The sequence below is a fragment of the Equus caballus genome, chromosome 22 (assembly GCF_041296265.1).
Source record: "Equus caballus isolate H_3958 breed thoroughbred chromosome 22, TB-T2T, whole genome shotgun sequence".
Lineage (NCBI taxonomy): Eukaryota > Metazoa > Chordata > Mammalia > Perissodactyla > Equidae > Equus > Equus caballus.
Genome location: NC_091705.1, coordinates 30,059,367 through 30,084,053, shown reverse-complemented (window position 1 = coordinate 30,084,053; position 24,687 = coordinate 30,059,367). Strand labels below are relative to the sequence as shown.

The 24,687-nt window shown below is 51.5% G+C and overlaps 1 protein-coding gene across 5 annotated transcripts in view; it reads right to left on the bottom strand.

Annotated features, from left to right (window-relative positions):
- PPP1R16B (protein phosphatase 1 regulatory subunit 16B) overlaps window positions 1-24,687 on the bottom strand; it is a 99,194-nt gene that overhangs the window by 6,319 nt on the left and 68,188 nt on the right. For 3 of the 5 annotated variants that reach the window (XM_023626559.2, XM_023626558.2, XM_023626557.2), the window contains exons 3-10: window positions 15,968-16,038; window positions 12,606-12,751; window positions 10,352-10,455; window positions 8,427-8,551; window positions 5,280-5,405; window positions 4,657-4,732; window positions 3,824-3,953; window positions 3,563-3,731 (exon numbers count right to left, since the gene is read on the bottom strand). In XM_023626559.2, coding sequence (XP_023482327.1) covers window positions 3,563-3,731; window positions 3,824-3,953; window positions 4,657-4,732; window positions 5,280-5,405; window positions 8,427-8,551; window positions 10,352-10,455; window positions 12,606-12,751; window positions 15,968-16,038 — 947 coding nt within the window. The remainder of the gene's footprint in view (window positions 1-3,562; window positions 3,732-3,823; window positions 3,954-4,656; window positions 4,733-5,279; window positions 5,406-8,426; window positions 8,552-10,351; window positions 10,456-12,605; window positions 12,752-15,967; window positions 16,039-24,687) is intronic. The other 2 variants (XM_070247578.1, XM_023626560.2) reach the window with 1 other exon arrangement.

Sequence of the window (24,687 nt, the reverse complement as noted above, 5' to 3'; positions counted from 1 at the left end):
CAGTGCTTCTCAAACTTTCATGTGCACATGAGTCTCCTGGGGCTCTGGTTAAAATGTGTATTCTGACTCACTAGATCGGGGTCGGGACCTGAATTTCAGCATTTCTAACAAGTTTCTGCCCATGCCTGAGTAGCAGGGACCTAAGACACTGATTCTCAACCTTGGATGCACACTGGAATCATCTGAGGGTTCAAAACATATACAACGCCAATCTGACAAGGCTACATACTGTGTATGTCCAACTCTATGACAATCTGGAAAAGGCAAAACTGTGGAGACAGTAACAAGATCGGTGGCTGCCAGAGGGTGGGGGAGGGATGAATATGTGGAGCACTGGGGATTTTGGGGGCAGTGAAAGTATTTGGTATGACACTTTAACCATGGCTACATGACATTATACATTTCTCAAAAGCCAGAGAATGTACAACACAGAACCCTAATGGACTTCAGTTAATAATAAGGTATCAATATTGGCTCATCAATGATAATATATGTACAACACTAATGCAAGATGTTAATAATAGTGGAAACTGGGGGACACAATCGGGGGTGGGGTATATATATATATATATATATATATATATATATATATATATGAACTGTCTGTACTTTCCACTCATTTTTCTGTAAACATGAAACTGCTCAAAAAAATCAAGTCTAGGTGCTGGCCCTGTGGCCGAGTGGTTAAATTCACACGCTCCGCTGCAGGCTGCCCAGTGTTTCGTTGGTTCGAATCCTGGGCGTGGACATGGCACTACTCATCAAGCCACGCTGAGGCAGCGTCCCACATGCCACAACTAGAAGGACCCCCAATGAAGAATATACAACTATGTACCAGGGGTCTTTGGGGAGAAAAAGGAAAAAAAAAAATCAAGTCTATTAATTTAAAAAAATACATAAATACAATGCCTAGGTCCCAAGCCCAGAGATTCTGATTTAATCAGTCTGGTTGCAGCCTGGACAACAGGATTTTAAAAAAACACAAAAATGAAAACACCTCCCCAGGTAATTTTCTTGCACAGTTTAGATTGTGAAGCGCTATTTGAAGAGATGGGGCTATCTCGTCACTGCTGTGCCTAGTACCCTGGAGTCAGCTCTGACGAAAGCATGTACCAGAGCCAGCCCCAGGGGCCAACAGGGCAGAATCTTGGCAGAAACGTGACTTGAGCATCAAGCTGAGCAAATATTCCCTTAGATAAGTGGTTCTCAAATTCCAACGTACACCAGAACCCCCTGGAGGGCCCTGGCCCCAGAGTTCATGATCCAGTACATCTGGGACAGAGCCTGAGACTCTGCATTTCTAAGTTCCCAGGTGATGCTGATGCTGCTAGACCAGGGACCACACCTGGAGAATCTCTCCCTACCTTAGAGACCATCACATCCTTGCCAGCACCTAAAGCCTTGAAAGCAGCAGGGAAGAAACAGGAAGGAACTTGGAGCTTTGTAGCTGTGTCCTGTGATCTCGTTGTTTCCCCCGGGGCTGGGACAGGGGCCCTGGACCCTGACAGTTGCCCTGGAACTGGACTTCTGGGTACCTGGGGTGAGGACAGCCTGCTTCGGGCTATGCCATCTCTGTACCGTCCCTTCTCCTCCCCAGGCCTGAAGCCCCAGCCCCAGAGGCAAAGCTGCCCATCTGTTTGCCTTCACCTAACTCCCTACACACTGCAGCCTTGGTAAGAAAGCTCCAGAAAGTAACAACAACAAACTCGGGCCTGACTCAGGGTAGTTTCTGGCAGCCTCATCCCCCTACCCCATTCCCTATAGGGTTAATGATTTATGAGACTCCAGATCAAGCAGCACTTCTGGGAGCATCCTGGGGCCTGTGAGAGCTGAACAAACACAGGGACAAAGCAGGCATGGAGGGGGAGGAGCTGCTTCCATGAAGATTTCTTTAAGAATCTCAGTCTCTCCCACAAATTGGTTAAGGAAAAGAGAAACAACCAAACAACAACAAAAAAAAGGCAAAAGAATAGATGGTGCACAAAAGAGAAAACCAAATGGCCAATAAGCACATGAAAAGGTGTTCAACATCATCCACCATCAGGGAAATACAAACTTAAAACGCAAGCTACACAGCAACCCCACCAGGACGGCTCAGATGAACGCGACTGACTCTATTTGTAAAAGTTCATTGAAAAGTTCATTTCAGATTTGTGTACTTTACTGTACATAAGTTACACCTCAACCACAAAGAAAAAAATAAATAAAGCATAGCTGAGAGGCATCTGAAATGTGGTTTGATTTCACTCTATAACTCTTTTCTCCCCAAGCCCCAAGCTTAGGGACTAGGTGGGACAAAGTCTCCATGTGTGCCCGCTCCATCCCAGACAGCGGCTTTCAAGGGGATTCCCTTCCGAAGCCACTGTCACTCCTGCTGGTGAGACAAGCCACTTGTGACCTCCCTGTTCACATGGGGAAGCAGGGTCCCACTGAGCCATGCGGGCACGCTGGGCAGATAATCCCTTTGCATCCCTCCAAAGCAATGCTCTCTAGAAACGTTTCCAGCTGCTCATTGTGTGATGGAAGAACCAAAAAGGCAGACCACGGCGGGTATGGTCAGCCTCTCCCTTCTTGTCCCCACCAATTCTGCAATGGCCCCAAACTTGCTTGCCCCACTCAGCAAGACAGCAGCCATGCCTGGACCTGAGTGGGTCAAATAGTGTCCCCCACCAAATTCATGTCCACTCCACATCTCTGAATGTAACCTTATTTGGAAGCAGGGTCTCTGCAGGTGTAATTGGTTAAATTAAGATGAGGTCATACTGGATTGGAGTGGGTCCTAACCCAATGATTGTTGTCTTTCTAAGATGAGAAAACAGACACAGACACCCAGGAAGAAGGCCATGGGAAGTCAGAGGCAGAGAATGGAGTCATGCTAGCAAAAGCCAAGGAAGGCCTGGGCGACCAGAAACCGGAAGAGCGTCATGGAACAGACTCCCCTTCACAGCCCCCAGAAGGAAGCAACCCTGGTGACACCTTGATTTTCAGACCTCTGGCCTCTGGAAGTATGAGAGAATAAATCTCTGACATGTTAAGCCACCAAGCTTGCAGTAATTAGTCCTAGGAAATTAATGCAACATCCCCTCAGGAAAGCAGTTTAATGCCCAGACCCCTGGCTCCTGCTGGAGCAGACTTCTTAGAGGTCCTACCAGCACCCGACTCAGGTTTTCAAAAGCTTTCTTCCAACCAGATGTGTTCTGGTAAACACAATTCTCAACATATTGTTATATTTTCCCCAAGAAAGTCTGAGTACCCTTAGCTCCCGGAGTGAGCCTCCCTCCTGGGAAGCCCAGGTCTAGATCTGCTGGAGCACAAGCAGGCACATGGCAGCCACTTGCTCTCTGTGGATTAGGAGACCCTACTGTGTGCCAAAGCTCTTGGCTCTGACTCAAACACACCCTAGGCTCGCCTCATTAGCTACAGGAGCCACCACCATCAGATGGGATCCAGCTGGTTTAAGGGCACTGCCCAGCTAACGCCCCTCTGAGGCAAGACCAGGCTGGGGCCCTGTCCTCTTTGCAAGGCAGTGGCTGACACTGGGGTAGAGCGTGAGGCCACTCACTGGGTCCTTATTCTCCTGGTCTGTCCTGGTCTCCCTGATGTCCCCATTGTATGTCGAGGTCCGCTGGTCTTCAGATGCACTCCGCTGCTGCCACAGTATGGCCTCGCCCTCATATTCCTTCCTGTACAGGTTGGTCCTGTCCGACAGGCTGGCTCGACGCACCACCTTCCTGAGGGGAGAGAGGGGGTGCTGGAGGGCTGTGCCCGGGCACCCCAGGCAGGAGCATGCATGGGACCCCTGGCAGCCCTCCCTGTGACTCACCCACGGCTGCCTGCACTGGACGTCCTCCGACTCAAGGATGACTTGTGCCTCAGCTGTGACTTCATGATCACGTCATGCTTGTGCTTTAGCTCCAGCAGCAGGACCTTGAACTCCTCCTCTTCACACAGGTCTGAAGGGGCAGAGGAGTCCACTGTGGCAGCAGTGCACGGGAGCTGCCACCCCAACCCACTGAAAACACCCAGAACCTTTTGGGGGCATGCAGGGAGGGGAGAAGACAATGCCAGCCTTATTTCCTGGGCTACAACCCAATGCTTAGAGGAGAATACAAACAGGAAGCCCAGGTTCCATGCACAATCACAACTCCTAAGGTTCCCAGCTACGACCAAAGGATTCATACACTTTTGATAGTTTCCAAGAAGAGTCATCAGCTCTCCACTGATACGAGAAGTATGGAGAGAAACAAGCAGGTACCCCATGTAGCCCAACAAGAAATTATGCAAAGATGCTGAAATCATATATCCCCACCCACTCAATCCACCTAATCCCTTCATACATCTATCAACCTATTCACTGAGCCAGCCATCCATCCACAGATTCATCCTCTACCCACTCATCCACTTATTCATCCATCCATCCATATTTCCACACATACATCCATATTTTCATCCACTTATCCACACATGTATCCAACTATCCATTTGTCCATCCATTCATCTGTCTTTTAGTCTATCATCCATTAATCTATTCATTCATCCATCCACCCATCCACACACCAATCCACCATCTATCCTGTATATTCATTAATTTATCCCTGTACCCACCAAAAAGTTGGTGAGTGCTTATGTGTGTACCAAGTGTTGTGTTGGACTTACCTATTGGCATCTCATCCATGGATGTCCTAGCACTAAGACTGGCCCCATGGGACACCAATAGCTCTGCCATCTGCATCTGAAACACAGGAAGAAAACCACGTTCCCCCTGCTCAGGACTCAGAAAGCCTAGGACGTGGAGAGAATGCCCAAGGCCTCCTAGGATGTGACCCAAAGAATTATGGGGCAAAGTTGATTTCCAGGGAAGGCTCTGGACCCTAGAGCCAGGAATCCTGGCAAATGCAATGGGCTTGACACCTCCTCCAGCATGACTGGGCCAGGTCAAGAGACAGAAGAAGGAGTCACTTGTAACTCTAGAGCTGTCAAGTATCTAAGGAGGGACTGCAAAAGCTGCAATCAGAGTTTTATATCTGGGAAACAAATGGAGCAACTACACAAAGCAGAAACACTGGGAATTTTCTAATTTTGCAGATTTGATTATTATCTTGTTAGGACACCACTTGTCAAACACTTTTGCAAACTCCCTAGGCCTTTTCATATTCCCCATGCTAGCTGTAGTCAACAGCTTAAGTGGGTCTCGCATTCTTTCGAATCAACTACTGGCCCAAAGAACAGCAGGTTGACCCTGTGCTGGCCTCCTTCACAGCCCTATGGGTGACAACTACCTGTCCCCAGAAGGCAGCTGCATGCAGGGGCTCCCAGCCATCCCAGTCCTTCACATCCACGCGCACTCCATGGTCCAGGAGGAGCTCAGCTGCCCGTAGGTATCCATTGGCTCCAGCTATGTGCAGCTGAAGGAGAGGAAAGAAGTGAGCATCCCCTATTGGAGATGGTCCTACATTTGGAGGGGGGTAGCCCCCCTCATTTGGAGTGGGGGATAGCCCTCTCTGACCCCAACCCAAGTCTCAGATCATTCTTGGGGCTAGTAGAATGGAACAGAATGAGGCAAAAACACCAGCCACATCGCAGAGGATTATTAAGTGTGCAATATGAACCTAGAAGGTAAGGCAGGGAGGAGAGCTCTTCTCCCTGTGGTTGGTCTTGGAGCCCCTCTGGTTAAAACAACAGCATTTACTGAGTCCCTACTATGCACCGAGCCCTATAGAAGGGGTCTCAAAGGTCCAATATGGTGGTTTTAAAATACGTCTACAAGTTCTTTAACATGCTTCCCTTTAAAAGATGGAGCTTAATTCCTTTCCTCTTGAATGTGGGCCAGAACAAGTGACTCTTTTCTAACAAAGAGGCTATTGTGAAATGGTAGTGTGCCATTTCTGAGATGAGGCCATAAAGGGCATTGCTGCTTCTACCTTATGGTCTCTTGGATCAATCACTCCAGGGGGAAGCAGCCACCATGTAGTGAGGACCCTTAAGCAGCCTGAAGGAGAGGTTCTAAGGAGGTGAGAAACTGAAGTCTCCTGCCAACAGCCAGCACTAACTTGCCAGCCATGTGAGCGCGCCATCTTGAAAGTGGAACTTCCAGCCACAGTCAAGTCTTCAGATGACTACAGTCCTGTGCTGACATCTTGACTGCAACCTTATGAAAGACCCTAAGCCAGAGCACCCAGTTAAACTGTTCCCAATTCCTTGACCCACAAAAACTTTGTGAGATAACAAATATTTATTGTTATTTTAAGATGCTAAGTTTGGGGGTAGTTTGTTATACAGCAATAGATAACCAATACATCCAATAAGGGAAAGCCTCATGTTGAGCCCCCAACTCTTCTACCTGGCACCATACAAGACCCCCACTGATGGGTGCCACTTTGCAGACATTAGTTGTCCCACTTGCTTGATCTCCCAGAAAATATATAAAATACTTAGCACATGAGGAACACTCAGTAAGTGGTTAATATTCTCAGAGAGCAGTAAATGATGACAAGGTGCACCATGGGACCAGACGAAGGAGCAAGAAGTAGATGAGGCAAAGAGAAACCCACTGCCAAGCTAAGGTGGGAGATAGAGATGAGAGCCCAAGGAAGCCAGCAGAAGCCCAGCTGGGAGGAAACCAGAGAAAACCAGAGGGCTCCAGGGGACTGAGATCTGGGGCAGTAGTGCCCCAGCCAGTGGGACAGAGAAGGCATGGCCCCAGGAAGTGGCCCTTCAGAACTCAGCCCAGATGGCCAGACGCTGCCACCTCCTGGGGTAAGGTTGCTGTAAGGTTCTAGCAAATGGAGGTTTTCCCTTATTTTTTAATTTGCAGAATAAACCCAGGGTATGATCTCGTACAGGTATCCATGAAAATTAGTATAATTATTTGATTTATAAATGTCTGATGCTTGCCACTTGTAGAGAGTGCACCTGGCTGGCCAGCCAGACATTACAAAACTGTGGGGTCTAATACTTGGCTGGGAATAAAAAGGCATGACTGGGAGAGTGCTATTGTTAATGGTAATGATGATATTAATCACTAACATCAACTGAGAGTTTACAGACTCTGTGCTAAGCACCTCCACGCAGAATCTCATTTGGTCCCTCCAGCAACCCAGTGAGGAAGGTTCTGTTAGTATCCCCACTTTACTGGGAAGACCTGAGACCTGGTACATGCCCGGCCCATGTGGGTGTGGCCACCCTGAGGCCAGCCGAGCCCAAGAGGAGAAGATCTGTGTGTTTGGAGGGCCCAGCCACAGACCCAAAGGAGCCCCAGGCAGGGTGGGCAATGCTCTGGTTCAGCCTGGCCTTGAGTTCATACTGCGGCATCCAATCCTACTACCTGACTTCATCCTTGAGCGCTGGGAGGAGCAGGTGATCTGAGGAGGGACCCAGGTAATAGAAAAAGACATGAGGCAGAGGGTGTTGCTCAGGAACCAGGTGGGAGAAGCCCAGTTACCACACCTGAGCCAAGAGGTCAGGCCTGAGGAACTACAGGAAAACTTGGTACCTCTGAGCCCTACCTGGGGAGCTCAGGATTCTGAGACCTCTGAGGGCTCATGACCGGCATGGACCCCAAGCCTAGGGCAGGGTCCAGCCATCAGCAAGCGGTGTGGGGGGGGGGGCCTTGGGCTTCCAAGGCCACGCTCTCATTTTCAGTTTAGAGGCTGCAGAAGCAGACTCTCCCCAATGTTTGGCTGCATTGTGCTCTGATAACCTATGGAGAGAGGTCAAGGTTTCCCACATCACTGACCCTTGAGCTGAAAGGGTGAGTGGAGCTAACCAGGCAGATTTGAGAGAGAAGAAGGTTCCATTGTTCTATATCTCCAGGGTCTAGAAAAACACATGGCACAGAGGAGGTGGGTTTTGACTGGATGGATAGATGGACAATGGATGGATGGATGACTGGGGGTGTCTGGACTCTGAAGTCAGGGAACCCAGAGGAGAGGCTGTTGCAGCAATATGGGGATTGCTGATGAGGCCAGGCAGGGAAGTGGGAGAGGATACACGGAGGCAGAGGAAAGGAAGGTGCAAAGCAAGACAGCATGGGTGAGTGGATGAATGGTGACACCAGTCCTTAAGCGGGGGACATCACTGGAAGAGAGGGAAATAATGAGCTCAAGATGGACACCCGGAGCTTGAGGTAAAGGAGGAAATTGGAGATAGAGCAGGTGGACAACAGAGCCAAGCTTCCCCCCAGGGCTCCTAACTCCCAGCCCCAGCTGAGCGGCCAGACTCTTAAAGCAGCTCAGCCCCGCTCTGCTACCCCTTCATGTTCCAGGGGCAACCCTGGCCCCTAAGGGGGCTGGAGGGGGTCCAAAGCCACGGACAGGCCCCAGCTGTATAGGTTTTGCCTCTCTCAGGTGCTGACCCACTTCAGCCCTAGATGGTCTTGGTTCTGGTCCTGACCCCCTAGCCCAAACCAGTGCAGCCCATCTCTTTACCAGTGTGGCACCCTGGGCATCTATCCAGTCAAGGTCCTGGCCTGCTGCAATCATACAGTGGATGTCCGCAATCATCTGCTGCTCAGGAGCCGCCCGCATCTCGTTGATTTTCTCTTGGGTGATGCCTGCAGTGGGGAAGGGGGGATTTATTCAGCACTCCCAGGCCCAGGCCCCAAGAGGGGAAAGGAGGCAGATGGGGGAGGCAAGGCTCCCGCTCCCCAGCGTCCGCTAGTCAAGGCGGTAAACAGACACGCCCATAGATCATTATTCCCGAGCCGTAGGAACACAAGCACCCTGCACTGGCTCAGAGAACAAGGGCCATTCCTGCCTGACACCCAGCAGGCCCTGTACAACATCAGTTATGGTATGTATGCTGTTCTCCTACCTGGAAATCCCTACCATCCACCTACCTGCCTCTAACTGCTCAGATTGCTGGCTCCTTCTCATCCTTTTGGTCTGGCCTGGATCACCTCCCCCGCTGGCCTTCCCTGACCACCCCACCTTTAGGATCACCTCCCCTGACCATCCCATATTTAGGATCACCTCCCCTGACCACCCTATCTTTAGGATCACCTCCCCAGCTGGCCTCCCCTGAGTGCCCTATCTGACCAGGGTCTCTATCTGTTTCCTTCATCTTCCTTCGTCTCATCCACAGCTGTGTCTGTAGCACCAGGCACAGACTCAATGAGTTTTTGCTACAGAAATCACTGAATTAATGAACATATAACTTTCAAATGCAGAGTGGAGTCAGCTGAGGTGGAGGGACCCAAAAAGACACTTAAAACCTGAATCTCTGGCCAAAAAGTCTGTGTTAATGGCAGCTACTAATGGTATTTAAGAAGAGAGTAACATGCTCTGAGAAAGGTCCATCAGATCAAGTATTCGTGTATAGAATTCAGGAGAGCTCTGTAAACTTGAAAGGAGAGAAAAGAATCACGTTTATTTTCTCTAAGCTTTCAATGAAATGCAGCATTTCCTTCCATTAGAATAGAGGCAAAATTCACAGTCGAATTAGCAATGCCTGTGTCTTTATCACCAACAGAAACTACAGGTATTTTCATATCATGTTGTCTAACTGTTTCATGAATTTAAAAGTTTCTATATAACACATTTAAAAATATTTTGGTAGCTGTATTTTAATATAATTGGTTTCCTTTATAATCCTATGATTTTGATAACTGCGTTTAAAAACATTATTGTGAGAAGGGGTCTATAGATTCACGAGATTGGCACAGAAATGGTTAAGAACCTCTGTGGAAGATGAATTAGAAAAAGCCTGGGTGTCCGGAAACGGAGAGACCGAATCGGCGGCTACTGCAGTGACCTGGGAGAAAACCCAAGGGCAGGACCCGGCAGGAGCTCGGGCTGCAGCCGACGGTCTGGGTTTGAGATGTCTTCCTGAGCACACGCTTCAGAAGCAGGTCTGTGGGGTGGTGGGGGCGGGCAGGTCTCTCTGATTGCTACATTTGTTTCCTCTCTGAAGCCCATTTGTGAGCTGAGAAAAGCCCACATCTTGTTTATTTGGGCCCCTGGTAGTCAGCGTGGTGCCTGGCACAGAGCAGGCAGCCGCAAATGTTCTTGACTTCTGATTATTTTCCCAAATGGGAATATATCTTTATTGTGACTGTTTATTGAATCGAATTGTCACAGCTGACAAAGAGGAGAGGAGGCCAGCTGAGGCTGCCCGCGTGTGTGGGTGACACGGATGAGAACAATACCTCCCTTCTGCACCACACGTTTCCCAGGGTCCTTCCGTGGCCTCATCTTGTTAATCACACGGAAAACAATAATGAGGACCCATCCTGATTCTGAGCACTGAGCATGAGGCAGGCAGGCGCAGGGCCAGCTAACTGGTTCACCTGTACTGCTTAAGAGACCACACCTCGGCGCTGAGCCCACTTCATGGGATGTCGTCCTGCCCTTACCCTGGTATGCCATGCACGTCTCGATGACATCCAGGGTGGGCTCATCTTCACAGAGATCATACGGCATGTTCCCATCAGAGTTGACGGCGAGCAAGTCGGCCCCACTGCAGAGAAAGCGCCGGGGTGAGGGCCAGGGAGGTGTGGCCAGGGTGGGTCTGACTGCCCCTGCCCTCCAGCCTCTCCCTCACAACCCCCCTGTGCACCCCAGCACCACAACCCCACCACAGGACATCCCAGCAAGGACAGTGGCTTCAGGATCCCAGGGGCCCCAGGAGAGCTGTCCCAGCAGATCTCCCCCAGCTTCCTGTTCTGGTGAACCAGCAGGACAGATGTCAAAGTCCTCCTTGGTGACGATCACAAAAACAACATTAACGGCAGCAGCACCACTTACGAGGCATCTGCTTAGAGCCAGGCTTGATGTAAGCTCTTTACACACATCATCTTACTTATCCTCATAATAGTCCTCTTGGGTCATTATTGTTGGCCTGATCCCACTCAAGGGGAAGCAAAGACTCAGACAGGTTCAGTCACTTGCCCAATGTCACACAGCTAGGATGTGTGAGGATCAAGACTCAAAGCCAGGTTTCTGGTGTGCCAGCTCTTTTCACTTCTCCACGTTCTATTTCAGTCTGTGTCCACATGTAGAAACATCCTTGGTTATCCCCCACCTCCTTCTCCAAGTCCCTGCCCAAAGGGCCGAAAGGACAGGGGCAGGACAGAGCCTTGGGGCTCCTGGGAGGAATTTGCCTTTTGGGCCAGCGGTTCCCGAGCGCGGTCCTGGGATGCCCTGCAGCAGGATTACCCGTGAACCACTGAAATAAAACGCAGCTTCCTGGGCTCCACTCCAGACCTCCCGAAACAGTCTCTTGGAGGGTGGGGTTCAGGATCCGGTATTTTAAACCCATGCACCAGTGATTCTGGTACAGATCTGTGTTAGGGATCCACTGCACTAGGCTGGTACCACTCTCTTTTCCTCTCACACCATCACTAACTGGACCATCGCCACTTCATGCTCTTGGCAGACTTAGCCACACCCAGGTTCTCATCAGAGGTGCGGGCATGGGCCACCAGTTAGTCCTTGGACCTAACAGCCCTCTACTGTGACCTCTCCGAGCTCCTGTGTGCCCTTGGGCAAGCTAATCCACCTCTCTGAGCCAGGGTAGCAGTCCCATCATCTCCATCCACCCTTTGGCCCCAGCAGTCACCCGATGGACTTCTATTGCTCTGCCAAGATCTCTGCAAAATGTCACCTGCTCTCGGCCACTCTTCCTGACTCCTTGCACTCAGACACTCTCCTTGGCCTCCCGGGACCCAAACCCACCAGAAGCACTCTGTCTCGTCTATGTCCTAAAATCACCTGATTTTCTGCCTGGTTCCTCAGGACTTTTGCATCCCTGAATGCCTAGTGCTCAGCTCGGGGCCTTGCCCACCTAAAGTGCCTACCAATTCTTAGAGGAATTTAAGAGTACACCTGAAATTGAATGTTGCCTTTTCTGTGTATTTATAGCCCCTGAGCAGATTAGAAAGAATTTCAGGATGGAAAAAACAGTCAGAGCCATATAGAGAGAAATGGCCTCACTCCTGGGAAGATATTGATCCATGGTGCCCCCAAAAAGGTTCTACCCAAAGAAAAGCATGTGGACAAGATTTGGGAGGCAGAGCCAAGAAAGTAGGCTTGTTTTTGCTTTTTTTTTTTTTTGATAGCAAGGAAAACAAAAATGGCAACAATATTAAAAGCCAATATGACCTCAATACAATTTTTTTTAAAAGGCAACAATACATAAAGAGAGTGGAGGAGATGAATATAGAGATTCATGGACTCATGGAGACAGAGAGAGAAAAAGAGATTTTAAAAAAAGAGAATGATACCCTGATACAAAGCCAGACAAAGACACAAGAAAAGGAAACTACAGCTCAATATTCCTTATGAACACGGATGCAAAAATCCTCAACAAAATACTAGCAAACCAAATTCAGCAGTATATTAAAAGGATCATCCACCATGACCAGATGGGATTTATTCCTGTAATGCAAGGATGGTAAATTGTACGTCACGTGTATTTGACCACAGTCATATTTAGGGACAAAAAGAGAATGAAGAGAGAGAGAGAATAAAGAGAGACATGGAGTGCAAAAGACAAGGAGAGACCAAGAATGAAAGAGAAACAGACACAGAGAGAAAGAAAAAAAAGAAACTTGGGAAAAATCAAGAGGTGGAGCAGAGACTGTTCTCGGGTGAGAGAAGGGCACGTACTACTGAACGAGGATCTTCACCAGGTTGATGTGGCCGCAGGTGGCCGCGGCATGCAGGGGCGTCCACAGCTCATTGTCCTTGGCGTTCACATTGGCACCGTGGGAAAGGAGCAGCTTAACAATTTCCTCAAAGTTGTCGATGCAGCACTGCGAGAGAGGGACACAGGCAGGGTCAGCTCCAGGCAGGGCCCCAGGCCCCGGTGGGGACACACCAGGTTCCCCTTGAGAGACCACGAAAAGGACAGTGGGGCTGAACTGCCTGAGTTTGAACCCAACTCCATGACTTACATGCTGTGTGATCTCGGGCAAGCCACTTAACCTTTCTGAGCCTGTTTCTTTGGAGTAAGTAAATAATAGACAAGACAAAAATATAAAGATAATATAAAAATAAAGTCAGCTATAAAATGTTTGCAAATATTGGTAGAACGGGATGAAATTTTGAATGAGGCTTTAAGACATTTTCTTTTTAATTCCAGAAGGCTTTCTTCAAACAAAATTGTATGGAAAACTCTAACTTAGATAACTAATAAATCCAAGCAGGGCTGCTCGGTTTGGAGCAGGGATGTGTGTCGGTGAGGGTGAGGGAGTTGGGAGAGGTCCCCTTTCCCAGCGGTGGCCTCCAACATGTGGCCCTAGATGATGGTTTGAAACCTCTGACTTAGGTATTTCTGACCCAGGAGCTCAGTTCTTGGGGAAGCCCCAAGTAGCCTAGCCCCCCAGAGAGGTTGGCAGGGCTCCCGCAGCCAGTGGAGCCCCCAAACTCCGGGGACAGAGTGAAAGATTCCAAGGGGACAGAGGGGGCTGAAGCCAGGGCCATGAACCGGGAGAGGCGAGGACAGAGGAGGAAGAAGACAGGGAGCCACTTTCCAGGGTGCGGGATGGAGAGGCAGTCGGGGCCCTGTACTCAGCACCGCCCATGCACGGAAGGGCTCGACCCTCAGGGCAGCGGGGACGCTGAGGTTATAGTCAGAGCAGCAGCAATATCACACTTGCTCGCTCTTTACTCCCTGTTCTGCTTGCATGTGGCGAACAGACTGCATGTGTGCCGCTTTTTTGGGAGGGGACGGTGAGAAGCTATGTTGAAATCACCCAATTAAGAGATGACGGTGGCCTGGGCTACACAAGTGACTGTGGGCATGGGGAGAAGTGGCTGGATGTCAGCAGAAGGAGCAGGGCGCTTGCGGGAGCCCATGGTCTCAGCGGGGTGCGGGACTGGGAAGGGGCGGCACCCTAGCCCCCACCCCACTCCAGCAGAGCCAGGGCTCGGCGCCTGAAGGACACGTGGGAAGGAGCAGCCGTTTGCACAGATGGTGCGAGACCCAGGTTCTCTTTCTGCGCCAGCGGGTGTGGGGCTGGCTGGGTCTGAGGGTCTCTCTCCGGACAGGACAGGCGGGGCCCGGGAGACCCCAGCCTCTCAGGCAAGGCTGCCGCGGGTGTCAGGAGAACCATGCAGGGACACGGCATGGCCGGCAGAGGGCGCCAAAGGCGCCGGAGTGAGGCAGCGAGGACAGGGGAGGGGCCCCAGGCCGTCGCCGGGAGATGGGTCTGGCGAGCCCCGTCCATAGGAGGAGGAGCAGCCCAGCCCCTGAGGTCAGGGGACAGGAGGGCCAGAGATCCCACACTTAGGGGCTGCAGAAAACATGAGGATGGGTTGTGGGGAGCCCCAAGTTGAAGGAGGAGGGGATTGTGTACCCAGAATTGCAGTTTTGCAAGAGGGGTATCCCTGGGCTGGACCAGCCCGCACCTGAGAGACCCCACCCGAGCAAGGGCTGGGATGGGGGCTGGGCGCAGGGGTGTCTGTGGGGATAATAATATTTCAGAGGGTTGTTGTGAGGATCAACCCACACTTCACATAAGGGAAGTAGCTTTGCAGAGAAGTGAACATGTGACAAATTTTAATAATACTAATACCTAACATTTATCCGCATTAAGTGATGCTTGAAGCATTTTTAATGTGTATTTGTCTAATCCTCCCAACAATGCAAGGAGATGGGTACTTGTTATTCCTCTTTTACAGATGAGGAAAGCGAGGCACAGAGAGTTTGATTAACTCATCCAAGATCACACAGCTAGAATTTGTGGACACCTGAAGCCCTACGGGACAAGAGGAGAAGCCAAGAGGACACACAAGGTGCTACTGGGCTGCGGGCTGAGGGTGGAGACTTGCCTCTCAGCCTTATGGGCAGGGCAGAGGCCAGCCTCTGTCCACCCTTCCTGCCCTCACGGGGAGATGGAGGGGCTCGCACCAGCCCAGGGTTCTGGCAGCTGTCCTCCCACCCGCCAGGCTGCATTCAAGTCCACCTGCTCAGAAACTCGGGCTAGGGCATAAGGAGGCTTCAGTGTGTTCATTCATTAAATCAGCATGCACATATTAAGCACCTACTGTATGCCAGAATGGAGAATGATGCTGGGATACCCCAATGAGCAAGAGACATGGGCTGTGCTCTGGCGTGGCTCAGGTCCGGGCAGGAGGGACAACATCAAATGATCATGCTAACGGCTTAAATGCCTAACAAAGGGGGTGCTCAAGAGAAAAGGGTAAGAATGTCCCAGCACAGCTCCCAGGCTCTGGCTGTCAACTGGGGCTCCAGTGGATGTACCCAGGTGCAGGGGGAAGTGTGGTGGGGACACAGTGTGTACAAGGAATTGAAAACTGTGCACCTGAAGAACCAGGAAGCATGGAGGGCTCAGCAGGGGCCAGGCCTCGAGGGGCCTTATGGAAAGACCCCAGAGTACTTTGAGTACCGCCACTAGAGGTTTGACTGGAGCATCCCTGTGGCCACTGCAAGGAGAATGAGTCATGGCAGGCAGGGCCAACAGAATGCTGGGGACCAGTTAGGAGGCTGTTGCAGCATCCAAGAGAAAGATGACAGCCAGCAGCCCCTCTCCAGCCACGAGGGCTGGGACCATCACACTGCCCTGGAAAAGATGTGCGGCCCATAGTTCATGGCCATAGTTCATGGCTGTGCGACCTTAGGCAGGTCACATGATCCCCATCAATCACCCTTGTCGCTGGGGTGGATGGATGCCTTGGCGGGTGTGAACGAATGGGCTTCATAAACTGTCAAGCTCCAAACAAACTTGCTTTGTTTATCAAGCCTTTGCTGGCAGTCAGGATGCAGTGGACAGAGGCTCCCTGTCCTCGGAGGCTGGGTGTGCGCCACGCGCGTGTGCACAGGGGCTCTGTGGGTGTTTGTAACAGACACATACATCTCCAAAGCAGACAAGAGCCTTTCAGATGGGGCAGCTGCAGCTCCCCTTCCCGCCTCCTCCCTGAGGGTTCTGGGCAGGAAAATGCAGGGGGATGGGGCACCTGTCCAGGTGGGGAGCAGGGAACGGGGACCCCAGTAAGCCAAGCCTTACCTGGTGCAGGGCTGTGAGTCCATCCTCATTGCACAAATCAGGGCTGACCTTATTCTTCAGGAAGTAGCGTACTGCAACAGAGGGGACAGGAGTGAGTGTCCTATCACACACGGGGTGTGCAGGTATGTGGGGGGCCCAGGCAAGACCCACTCTCCCCCAGGTCCCTGCCAGCATGGGGAAAGATGCAGGGATACACCAATGAGCAAGAGACACCAGGCTCTGCCCTCATGTGGCTCAGAGTCTGGGTAGGGTGAGACCAACATCAAATGCCTAGCCCACAAGCCCTGCAGGCCCCTTCCTGGTCTTGGCAGCTGGGACCCCTGCCCTGGCCCCTGAGCTTAGGAGGCCCATCTCTGGCCAGCCTCCAGCTCCATCTCTCCTATGAAGTGAGGAGTCCAGGGTGCCAATGGGATGAGTCCAGCAGAGCCCATGCTTCCGCTTCTGGCCCCTCCTTCCCTGCCCTGTCCAGTGGCTCCGAGCCTGCTTGCAAGGCCTGCACAGGCCTCTTCCCTGGATCCAGCTTCCCAAGGGTGGACCGGGCAGCCAATGGGCGAGTGTGCCTCTAGGCTGAAGGGGTAACCAAGGGGTGGCTGTCGGCGGGGCTAGTGGATGAACTTGGACATATAAGCTGGCTCGTGTGTGAGGTCCTCAGGGTGCTGATAAAGCCAGGGATGGAGGCCCAGGTCTGCGAGTGGGAGGAGCAGACCAGCCCCAGCCCCTGTGTGCCCCTCCCACCCCACCAAGTTGGGCTCCTCCCGAAACATGACCCAAAGTCCACATTCCCTAATGTCCACTGGGACACCATCTCCACACCACCCACCACCTATGCACTGGGGCAGGGCCAAGGTGGCTTCCTCATCAATTTGCCTCTGCTGTTGGGGAACAAACTAGGACTGGGCTGTGAAGGGCGGGAAGAAGGCCACCTGTTCCACAGGACGAAGACCCAGTCAGCAACCCCAGGGGAGCCAGGGGCAGTGGGGACAGGGAAGGCCCCTCGGCTCCATCCTCATCATGCCCAACTCCCAGTCCCACAGCTCCAGTGGCACCCTTGGCCCGAGCGTGAACAGAGGCTCCTGTGAAGGGGAGGTTGAGGCCTCCACCCGGCCTCCGAGCAAGAGGTGACATCTCCAGTAGACTTTCTCAAGACGCACTCATTGCTGCTGGGGATTAGGAGTGACAGGAGTTTGTACTGGATACGGTCAGATCCTCTGGAGCTGCCCTGTCCATATGGAACCACTAGCCACAGCTGGCTACTAGGGCTTTTTAAATTTAAATTCATAAAAATTCAAAATTCACTTCCTCAGTCGCTCTGGCCACATTTCAAGTGCTCAACAGCCACATGTGGCTGCCATATTAGAAAATGCAGAAATAGAACATTTCCATCTTCACAGAAAGTTCTACGGGACAGCGCTGCTTCAGAGCATTAGAGATGGAAATTAGCCCCATCACCAACTGCTAAAACCTTTCCATGGCTGCCCACTGGTCTGGGAACAAAGCCCAAAACCCTTACTATGGAGGCAAGGTCTGCATGAGGTGCCCCCTGCCTACAGGCCCCCATCTTGTACAATTCCAGGGGCACCATTCACACCGTGGTCCATAAGACTGGCACCCCTGAAGCAGTATAGTGCACAACTTGCCCAGCTGTACACAGTGATCCCACCTGCCTGCCTCCCCAGTCTCATTACTTAAACTCCAAACACCTTCCGCAATGGTCTTTGGTCAGCTACAGAGGCACCACACTTCCTCTGGCCTCTGAGCTTTTCCAGAGCCTGTTCCCATTACCTGAAAGACTCAACCATCCATCAGTGGATCCACCCATGCATCCATCCATCATCCATGTATCCACCATCATCCACGCCTGCATGCATCCATCCATCCATCATTCATCCACCATCCATCCATACATCCACCCATCCATCCATCCATCATTCATCCACCATCCACCCATACCTCCACCCATCCATACATCCATCTATCCTTACATCCATCTCTAAAACACACACACACACACACACACACCTGCCTCACTCCTCATCCTTTGGGTCTCAGTTCAAACTCCCCAGAAGAGGGCATGCTCCGGGTTATGTACACCCACAGCTCCTATACATCTCATTTATAGCCTTATTGCAACTATAATTACATAACTATTTGGGTAACTATGAGCTCCAGATCTGTCTGCCCACTGGACAGTAAGCCCCAAGAGGGCAAGACCGTGACCTGACACTTACTACTCTTTCCCTAAGACCTAGCACACAGTAAGTCCTCAAAAACCCTTCCAGGACCTTCACCTAATCAACAGCCCACAGCTCTGTGCAAGGACACAGCCTCTCCATCTCTGAGCAAAGCCAACCACCCTCTGATGCTGACCCCAGAGGGCTCGTGTCTGCAGTGTGCAGTACCGCCTGGAGGGCCTTCCTGCAGAGCCGCGGGTGACCTGGGAGCTGGTCTCAGCCTCAGGGCCGTGTGAGGGGATGATGGTGGAGCCACTGGTCACTGAGGCCCAGCCTGTCCAAGGGCCAGTGGGGATGCCCGGCCCTGGCAGATGGCCTTTGGGAGAGTAGAAGTTGCCATTATGCCCCAGGGCAGCATGGGTCTCCGGAAGGTTCTGCTTACAAGAGGCGAGGGTTCAAATCTCATGGGGGTGGGTGGTGGACCAGGTTTCATGTCCAGGAGACACTCTGTGAGGCAGAAATTAAGCATCAGCTGCCAAAAGCAGTGTTTGTGTGCAGTAATTATTGGGGTGTTCTCCGTGCTGTGTGGGAGCTCAGAACATGTAATTACTCCAATGGCGGGCAGTTATTTTCAGCCCCAGAGGTGGGACAAATCATCCCCATCTCTAAGGAGTCCTTAATATTCAGGAGCCAAGGCCCCCTGGGAGGTTCTGCTTCTCCTCTAGCTGGGAGCCTGGCTCTGGACACAGCCCAAGACCCAGTGCACAGCCAGGCTTGCCTGCCTCTGGGGTTTGGCGAGAAAAATGATTGTTACACCAACAGTGTCTTCTTACTGGGCCCTTCCTATGTGCCCAGGTCAGTGCAGAACCACTTCCTTTCATGGGCTCACGTCTGGATTACTCCCCTCATGGAGGAGAGGAGACGGAAGGTCAGGGAAGCGCAGTTCACAGTCACACACTACCAAGTGCAGGAGATGGGACCCTCAGCTGTCACAGCCCGGCTGTGGACCACAGGGCCACTGCACTCGGCCGCCGAGGCCAGGAACGGGGACCAGCACGGCCGGAGCCCTGCTGAGTGAGTGAACCTGGCTGAGAGCTGGCGTGGGAGGAGGGTGATGGGAGAGCGGACAGCAGTGACCTCTGCCTCTGTAAGCATCAGAGGCCCTCAGGGCCCAGGCCCAGCCCCTTCTTGCAGACAGAGGGCTTGGGGACCCACAAACAGGACAGAAGAAACATCGCAGCTCTGGGGGCCACCGTCAGATCCTTCAGGGCCACGGTAAATGTAAATTCGCCTCCTCTCACTCCCTAATTAAAACCCTCTCATGGCTCCACATTGCTCTTAGAATGAAGTTCACAATCCTTTTGTGACCTTCACTGGGGTCAGCAAACTATGGCCCACAGGTGAAATCTGGCAGACAGCCTGTTTCTGTAATTAAGTTACATTGGAAACATCACCTTCACTCATTTACATATTGCCTATGACTGATTTCACCCTACAACAGCAGAGCTGAGTAGTCACAGCAAAGACTGTATGGCCTGCACAGCCGAAAATATTTACTATCTGGCCCTATACAGAAAAGGTTTGCAGACCCTGGTCTTCAAGGTCCCGCCTACAGGGCTGCCGTCTTGCACAATTCCAGGAGGCACTGTTCTCATCATAGTCTATGTGAATGGCTTGCCCTGGAGTTGTGCAGTGTGCAGCCTGATCAGCAGTACCCAGCAGTCTTGTCTCCTTTCCTCTCCAAGGTTATCTCTTGCTCTCTGAGCCCCTTGCACAATGGAGGAAGCTGGCTTAGGGGAGCAGGTCTAAGAGATTGACTGGGGCTCAGGGAGCACAAAGAAAAAGGGGCACGCTCCCTACTCCAGCCAGGCGTGTCCACCACTTCTCCTGGTTGCCCACACTCAGGTCTGCTCCTTGCCCCCAAAGCCCCAACTCCTAGGCTTGCCCAACAGCTTCTCAGAGTGACCCGCCTATTCGCACACATTTGTTTAGCTGTGGCTTTAGGCAAGTTATTCCTCCTCTCTGTGCCTTGGTGTCCTCATCTGTAAAATGGGGATCACAGCAGCGCCTCTTTTGTGGGGTTGCTGAGAGGATTAAGTAAGACAATACCTGAGAGCTCCTACTATCACTTATTTTAAAAATAAAAATAAAAATAACCACTGAGCTCCTGTCTGGTCCCGCCCTGAGCTGGGTGCAGGCGATACAACCATCGACATCTTGCATCTCTTAAGAGCCCTGGACCTGGTTATACAAGACAGAGGTCTCTCTCTGGGGAACTGTGAGCATCTGCTGGTTCAAGGACCACAGTGAGGCTGCAGTCGATGTCCCCACCACCCCCCATACCGGCAAGGCCCCACTGAGATGGCAAAGAGGTGGCTCCCGCCCTCCTCTCCTACATTCCCACTCCAGCACCAACCCTGTCGCTCCGCCCACACCTCCCTGGCAATCTGGCTGGAATCTGGGCCAAGCTGGGCCATCTGGTCCCCTCCATCTCCAGCTGTAGCGAGTGAGGCTGAACGAGCCCATGTTGGCAGGAAGCTGGTGGTGGCTGCCTTTGCAGGGAGAACTCACCACTGACAAGCTTATGCCTTCTTTGCTGTGACCCACGCTGCCCCACAGGGCAGACTGCCTGATCTCCAGCTGGTCAGTGATGTGCAACCACAGGTGTGGTCCCTGCTTCTGCCCTGGGGAAACAGGGACAGCAAGACAGAGGTGTCTGCCCACCAGAGGTGGACTTTGGGCAATCTACATCTGCCCGGGGGCACCCTGGGGCTGAGCTGCTGCCACCTGGCCACGTGATTTGCACAGTCACATTCATGGGATACCCACTCACCAAGCCCTCCTCCTTTGGCATCTTGCTCCTTTCCTGCCCAGCATCCAGCAATGAGGCCTCATCCTCCCACTGCCTCCAAGGCACTGCATGAGCTAGTCTCTGCCCCTCCCCACCCCCACTTCACCCCACCATGCCACCGCCTCCCAGAATCCCTTACCAATTCAGTCACACTGGCTTCTTTCATTTCCTAAAACAAAACAAAACGAAAACTGAGCTTCTCAAGACCTTTGCATCCCAATTTCCTGCACCTGGAGCCCTCTTTCTTCCTACTCTTGGGCCAGCAAACTCCTCTTCATCCTTCAGATTCCAGCTGAAATGTCACCTCCTCTGAGAGGCCCACCCTGACCACCCCAATCTCAATCAAGTTGCCCGAGTTATTCTCTCCTACATGACCCCGCATTCCTGCAGTTCTGCATTTCTGCTTCCCAGTGGCGCTTATTGCCGTCTGTAATTCCAGAGTGATTAGTTAGTATATATTAATTATATAGTTATTTGTTTAGTTTTTCGGGCTCCATGAGGGCAGGGAGTCTCAATGACTGGTGTCCCTAGTCAATGGAGCCTGGTTCATGGCAGGGGCTCGAGAAATATCTATTGCAGCCATAGCACCTGAAATCTACTCTCTTAACACATTTCTAGTACTCAGTACAGGATTATTATTAACTCGAGTCACCACACTGTACATTAGATCTCTAGACTTATTCATCCTACATAAGGGCAACTGCACACCCTTTGACCAACATCTCCAAAAAACAGTAACACGTGAAGAGATGGATATGCTAATTAGCTTGACTGTACTAATCATTTCAATATATATACACATATTTATATATATCAAAACATCATGTTATACACTTTGAATATAAACAAATTTTATTGAAAAATAAAAATAAAAGAAATATCTATTGTGTGAATGAACAAAGGAAGGAAGGGAGGAGGAAGAGGAGAATGCTCTGGGGGCCCACAGAGCTGCTTGTTCCTGGGACCACAGGATTGTGGGGACATGTGCTCCTTCTGGGGACATGTGCATAGTCCCACAGACACACCACAGGAGTATGACTCAGGACTGGAAAGCAACAAGGATGGATTCTGTACAGAAATGAAGCAGCAAATACCCCTCTGTGAGCCTCCAGTGGCAATGCAGCCAGGCCTGGCAGTGACCATGGGAGTCCTCCGGCCCACTCCCAGGGGACACGGGACATCCATCACTGCCCTCCTGCTCAGGATCCCAGTGCTCACTCCTTCTGCCCAAACTTTGGTTTCTTTCTACAATCTGGCACCAACTGTGGACCAGGCATTGTGTTAAGCACTTTGTGTCATCAAATTCAGTAGTCCCCTAATCCAGTGATGAGGACTAATGACCTGCTGTTATCAATTAACTGCCTGCTATTATTGCCCCAATTTACAGATGGGAAAACTGAAGCTGAGGCTTGAACAGGGGAAATGACTTGCCCAAGGGCACGTGCCTGGGAAAGGCAGAGCTGGGGTTTTAATCCAGGCCTGGTCGCCTCCAACCTAAGCTGAACACTTAACCACTTTGCCAAAATTGTGCCAAACAAGGACCCAGGGAAGGGAACATCGGCTGCAGAGAGAAGCATGGGATGGACACAGATGTTAGCATGAAGAGAGCCATAGAGACAGCAAAAAGCGAGAAGGAAGGTCAAGACTACTGCGGATAGTTCAGTGTTCTAGAACATCCCATGATAATAAAAACAACGATAGCTAACAGTCATTGCGACAACCTCTTGTTAGTGTGGTTTGCAGATGAGGACCGAGGCCCCAGAGTGACTGAGTGGCGGCTCTGGGGCTGAGTCTGGAGTCTGAGCTCCACCACTTCCTTTGTGTGTCTTCCGGCCACATCTCCATGCTAGGCAGACGCCGCCCCACTCCCCGATTCCAAGCACCTGGCGGCCTGCCTCCAGCTGCTGCCCCCCACCCACTGGGCTGCACCTCCTCCATGGAAAATCCTGCCCACGCTGACCCCATTTCCTCCCCTTCCTCAGATCCCAGGTCTGCTCTGGCCAGAGTCTCACAGGGTCCCGCACCTGCAGCCTGGTCAAAGCAGCACCTCTGGCCCAGGATTCCTCTCCCCACTCCTCAGGGTGCTGTCAGGCCTGCAGGGAGCCCAGCCCTCTGCTTTGACAATGCCAGAAGAGCCAGCACTCTCAGAAATCAGCCTCTTTGCTCTCCTCTCGAGTCAAGGTTGGCCCAGGGCCTCAATGCACTGATTCCAAAGTCACTCCACTGAGCAATTTCAACCTTTCCACCCACCACTGCTTCTTCCTGGAGAAGAAATGGCCAGAAATAGCACTTCCATGTGAGCCCAGTTGCCTGGGGTTGAAGGTGGAGATTCAGTCAAGTCTAATGGTGGCTTCTGCAGTGGCTGGTGCAGCCTGTCCCACTGCCAGGTACTTCACCCTAGGATCCCGGGCGATGACTCAGCCGTGGTGGAGGGTGGGCAAGGAAGACCTGGGCTTCGCTCAAAGCCTCATCCCCAGGTCCAGGCCCCAGAAGCCAGGCCTTACTCTTTGCCAGGCAGCCTCCCTCCAGGGCCCATTCGAGAAGAGGAAGGGTCAGACAATAACAAGTACTGGCGAGGATGTGGAGATACTGGAGCCCTCGTACACTGCTGGTAGGAATGTAAAAGGGTGCAGCTTCCATGGAAAACAGTCTGGCAGTTCCTCAGATAGTAAATACAGAGTTACCAAATGACCCAGTGATTCCACTCCTAGGTATATACCGAAGACGAATGAACATGTACGTCCACACAAAAACTCGTACACACATGTTTATAGTAGCATTATTTATAACAGCCCCAAAGCAGAAACAACCCAAATGTCCATCCACAGGTGAATGGATAAATAAAATGTGGTGTATTCATACAGTGGAATATTATACTGCCATAAAAAGGAATGAAGTGCTGATACATGCTACAACATGGAAGAACCTTCAAAACATCATGCTAAGTGAAAGAAGCCAGACATAAAAGGACACACAGTGTATGATTCCATTTCTAAGAAGTGTCCAGAATAGGCAAATCCATAAAGATAGAAGATTAGTGGTTGCCAGAGGCTGAGGGGGCTGGGGACTGAGGTGTGACTGTTAATGGGTACAGGGTTTCCTTTCAGGGTGATGAAAATTTTCTAGAATTAGATAGTGGTAATGGTTGCACAACTTTGTAAACATATAAAGACCACAAACTGCACACTTTAAAAGGGTGAATTTTGTGGTCTGTGAATGATATCTCAGCTTAAAAAGAAGAAGAGGAAGAGGCCCCAAACTGGCTTGAGCATCCTGCTGAGAACCTGTTCCCCTGGCAGCCTGGGAGTTCTGTGAGGTCAGTATAGCATCTGTCCCATTCGTTACCGTACCCACAGTGCCTAGAACAGTACCCAGTACACAGGAGGTGCTCAATCCTTACTTAATGGATGGGGAAGGAAGGGGCAGGCTACTGGCCACTTGGCCCCTTCTGGGCCCTACATGATCTGGCCTCTGCCCACCTCTCCTGGCATCATACCCCCAACCACCAGGGACCCTTTCAGGACTACCCATGCACCACCCTCTCTCTTGCATCTCTGAACCTTCCCATGTGCTGTTCCCTCTGCCTGTCCTACTCTGCCTTCATTTCACCCACTTAATTCTTACTTAGCCTCCAGGTCTCAGCTTAAATGTCACTGCCTCTGTGAAGCCTCCACCGGTGCCCCCAGGCTGTGTGAGGT